Raw genomic sequence first — 4,057 nt, 5'->3', positions numbered from 1 at the left:
ATTACGTATACTTTCTGAACGAAGAGGCGCCCGCTGTCGAGAGTCTAAGCAAACCCACCTGACTACTTCAGTACCTGACTACGAATCCAAATAGGCCTAGGTCTTTAAGCCCACCTGGCGTTCCTGTTCTTCATCCGGCGGAGCCGCGGAGGCCACAAGCGCCTGCTGGCCCACGAAAGTGCCCTAGTTCTTCTTCTTCATTCCTGTCGGCGGTGAAGGCCCATCTGTTTTGCTGGCCCACATCGTGCGGCAGCCCTGGCTGGTCTTCCGTCTTCCTCGAAACCCTGACGCGGCCGCCACGCCATGCTCGCCGCAAGTCCCCTGCGCCAAGTGCCGCCGCCGGGCATCCCATCCACCTCCCGTCCTACTCCCTGAAGGCATGAACCCCCGTTCCAAGCGCCCTATACCGCCGCCATCTCCCGTTCCCCTTTCCTTTGTTCTCTTTCGTCTGCTGGGCAAACCAACGCCGCCAGCCACTGGTCGATCACTTCCAGCCAAGGAGTGGCGGACGCGCAGGGCTTGGAGTGTGGCGGACAGGCGGATCCTGTAGCGGCAGAGACAGGTACGGACGAGAGAGGTGAGTTCTCCGCACGATCGGCTGGGACAGGGGAACGACGCGCGCAACTGTGTGGCCTGGGGGGGCATTAAACGCTTAAACGGCGATCAATCGTCGCTTAATCGATTGCTGTCGGGTACTCCTGGCACTCAGAAGAGGTTGAACTAAGATAGGGATATTCAATGACGGGTGGATCGGGTGTGGTGGTGATAGACAATGGGGGTGGTCTTCTCAAGGCTGGCTTTGGGGGGGACAATGATCCAATTGCTGTTGTCCCCAACTGTATGGCCAAACCCCCTGGTGGCAATGCCAGCTCGAAGAAATGGCTTGTGGCTGACCAGCTGCAGGCAGAAGATGTCGATGTGACTGGCATGACTTTGAAGCGTCCTATTGACCGTGGCTATCTTATCAATACCGAGGTGCAGAGGGATGTGTGGGAACGGGTTTTGCGCAATCTTCTCCAGGTTGATCCTACTAACTCGTCCTTGTTACTGGTGGAACCCATGTTTAACCCTCCAGCGATACAGCATGCAACTGATGAGCTAGTGTTCGAGGAGTTTGGCTTCAACTCGCTTTATGTTGCAGATGGTCCTTCCCTTGTCCACCTTTATGAGGCTAGCCGACAACCAATGATGTTTCGTGCCCAATGCAGCCTTGTTGTTGACTGTGGCTTCTCTTTCACCCATGCATCCCCTGTACTTCAGAACTTTACTCTTAATTATGGTGTTCGGCGTATGGACCTTGGCGGCAAGGCCCTTACAAACTATCTCAAGGAGCTCGTCTCATACCGTTCCCTTAATGTTATGGATGAAACTCTCCTCATTGATGATGCAAAGGAAAAGCTATGTTTTGTCTCGCTTGATGTCCCTGGTGATCTACACCTTGCCAGGTCAGCTGTCTTCATAACCTTTCATGTGCCAACCCTTCTTTTGTTTGTTTAGGGTTAATGTTTCATGTAAGTTCTGAATAAATTTAAAGGTTGGGCCATCTAGGAACATCTAGTGTTTGAACTTTGTCTGTTTAACCAATTTAAGTGCACACATTGATAACCTTTTTTGACAAACTGGATTTTGTAGCTTCCAGAACTAGAGGTGTTGTGCATGCACACATGTTTTTGTGGGAGCTGGTGAACTAGCATTTTGAGCTGAAACTTCACTATAGGCATTAGAAGGCTTGAAAGACCTTAGCATTTGAATTTTAAGAACACAAAACTTATCTTTGTCAAACAAACAAATAGATAACTAACCTAAGGACACTGGAATGTGTTTTTGGGACTATCCTATACTTGGGACTTTTGTTTTCTCATATTGTTGTTTATAGTGTCTTCGTAAAGCACCCTGAATTTACAATGCTAACTCCAGAATCCAGATGCCATTAATGTCGACGGATGCTAAGAGAATGTTATTAAGTACATGTTTCCTTTGCTTGAAAGTTGTTTAGAGGCATTTTCTTAAAATATATTGTGCTGTATTAGGGAAGAAAGAATGAGTTAAATGATGTAAAATCACATTCCTTTGAAATGGGGACCTACTAATGAGTTGACTAAACTATGGGATTTTATGCTACTCAAATCTCTTAGCAGCTTGCTGTGCAATTTCTGGGCAGGTTATCATTTAAGGATAACCCTTTTAGATGTTCTTATATTCTCCCTGATGGTATAACATACAAGAAAGGGTTTGTCAAGGATATGGATGAAGCACTTAGATATCGCACCCTGCCTCAAGTATCAGATAGCAAAGACCATGGTATGGATACAAATAAGTCCGAGGATCGGAAAAAGGCAGAATTAAGTCAAAATGTAACATCCTCGCCTCCTTGGTATTGGCTGCCATGTGGTATTATGATATCATTGATGAGATTTTAACTCTGTAGGAATTTGTCTTGACAAACGAGAGGTTCCTTGTCCCAGAGATGCTTTTTCATCCCATTGATCTTGGTTAGTGACAATGTTATGTCCTGTGTACTTTTGCTCATAAGATTTTGAATATATTCTCTCATATGTGCTCTCAAGTTATTGAACAGCATATCGGTCTCATGCTACTTTTCAGTGTATTTCCTAAAACCATTGCAAAGCACAATAATTATTTCTTCCCATCTGCACATGACCAACCACCAATTCATTTTCCTGATGGGGAGGATTTGCCCTTAACATTGGAATGCAAAACCATTGACATACCTAATCTCAATTACTAGTTTACTACTCGGATAATATCCCTTGCCAGTGACTCAAAAGTAGCAATTCAGTTGACCTTCATAACTTCATATGCATATTAATCACATCTTGGTGAATTTACATCAACTATTCTGTTTTTCCTTTAACATTGGTAAACAATAGAACAGAAGAGTTTCATTGTTTTGTCCATCTTTCTTCCGCACAGTAGTAATGTTAGTTTCATAACAATTGTACTCTGCTATGTTAGCACATTATCTAAGCTTCTCATTTGTTGCCATACTAATCTCTGCTGTGCATATTTGTAGGCATAAATCAAGCTGGGCTTGCTGAGTGTATAGTTCGTGCTGTACAAGCTTGCCATCCATATCTTCAACCTGTGCTTTTTGAGAGGTATCATTTCCATTTACATACATCTGCACCTGCATTGATCTTTGAACATGGTATGCATGTGAGTTCACATTGTTGGGATGTTTCCAGCATCATCTTGACAGGTGGAAGCACACTGTTCCCCAGATTCACCGAAAGATTGTAAGTTGTTTCTTTAGCATTATAGACAGTATATGCCTTTATTTTGTCATGAGTTGGATACACTTGTTATTTGGTTTCTTTTGAGGTAGTCACTGAGATTGCATAAACTGCATTGACAGGGAGAGGGAACTTCGGCCTCTTGTCCCTGACGACTACAAGGTTAAGATAACTCGTCAAGAGAAGTATGTCTCTCGCACCCCCTCTTGCATGCCCAATTTTATTGGTGGAAAATGCTGAAAAATGAATCATACCGTGCATATGATTGGCATTGCTGTTAACAATTGTTTGCTATGTGTAGCCCAATTTTTGGTGTCTGGAGAGGCGGATCTATTCTAGCATCAAGTCCTGATTTCGAATCAATGTGCATAACGAAGTCTGAGTACGAGGAGATGGGATCAGCACGGTGCCGACGAAGGTTTTTTCACTGAACAGAATACTGAGTTTTTGGCGAAGTAGCTTCAGTGTAGGTCAATCGCTTAGGAGAAGCGAGTCTTGTTTGTAAATACTGGTGTTGCATGTATTTAGTCCAGATGTTTGACAGTTTGGTGGTATATGAATTAGAAGTCCGGTTAACAGTAATCATTTTTACTCTGATTTGACAACTGTAGCTCGTGAGATTGAAATGGCAAGGTGGTTGACCGGACCCTTGCGTATGACAGTGGCTCGAAAATTGAAATGCATGGGCCCTTGTTTGGTTTTATGTGATCCGAAAGCGATTGAGGAGGATTAAATCTCTATTTAATTTAACTAGCAATTGATTTAATCTCTTCCAATCTCTATCAATTAATTCTGAACCGAAT

General features: G+C 44.0%; 1 protein-coding gene across 1 annotated transcript; it reads left to right on the top strand.

The window, feature by feature from the left end:
* Positions 1–321: 321 nt before the first annotated feature.
* LOC100284728 (uncharacterized) lies at positions 322–3,836 on the top strand. The gene is made up of 7 exons (NM_001367196.1): positions 322–1,445; positions 2,162–2,354; positions 2,429–2,492; positions 3,035–3,119; positions 3,207–3,257; positions 3,377–3,439; positions 3,556–3,836. The coding sequence occupies exons 1-7, from the start codon at positions 739–741 to the stop codon at positions 3,683–3,685; spliced, it is 1,293 nt and encodes a 430-aa protein (NP_001354125.1). The 5' UTR covers positions 322–738; the 3' UTR covers positions 3,686–3,836.
* The last annotated feature ends 221 nt before the right edge of the window (positions 3,837–4,057 follow it).

The sequence above is a fragment of the Zea mays genome, chromosome 10, assembly GCF_902167145.1.
Source record: "Zea mays cultivar B73 chromosome 10, Zm-B73-REFERENCE-NAM-5.0, whole genome shotgun sequence".
NCBI lineage: Eukaryota > Viridiplantae > Streptophyta > Magnoliopsida > Poales > Poaceae > Zea > Zea mays.
Note: the sequence above shows the minus strand (reverse complement) of the source record. Positions and strands in the feature narration are given on the sequence as shown.

Coding starts and splice junctions, on each gene's coding strand:
- LOC100284728 (NM_001367196.1), top strand. CDS start 739: ATGACGGGTGGATCGGGTGTGGTGGTGATAGACAATGGGGGTGGTCTT. Junction 2,493..3,034: donor TTTTCATCCCATTGATCTTG/GTTAGTGACAAT, acceptor GCATATTTGTAG/GCATAAATCAAGCTGGGCTT. Junction 3,120..3,206: donor CAACCTGTGCTTTTTGAGAG/GTATCATTTCCA, acceptor GGATGTTTCCAG/CATCATCTTGACAGGTGGAA.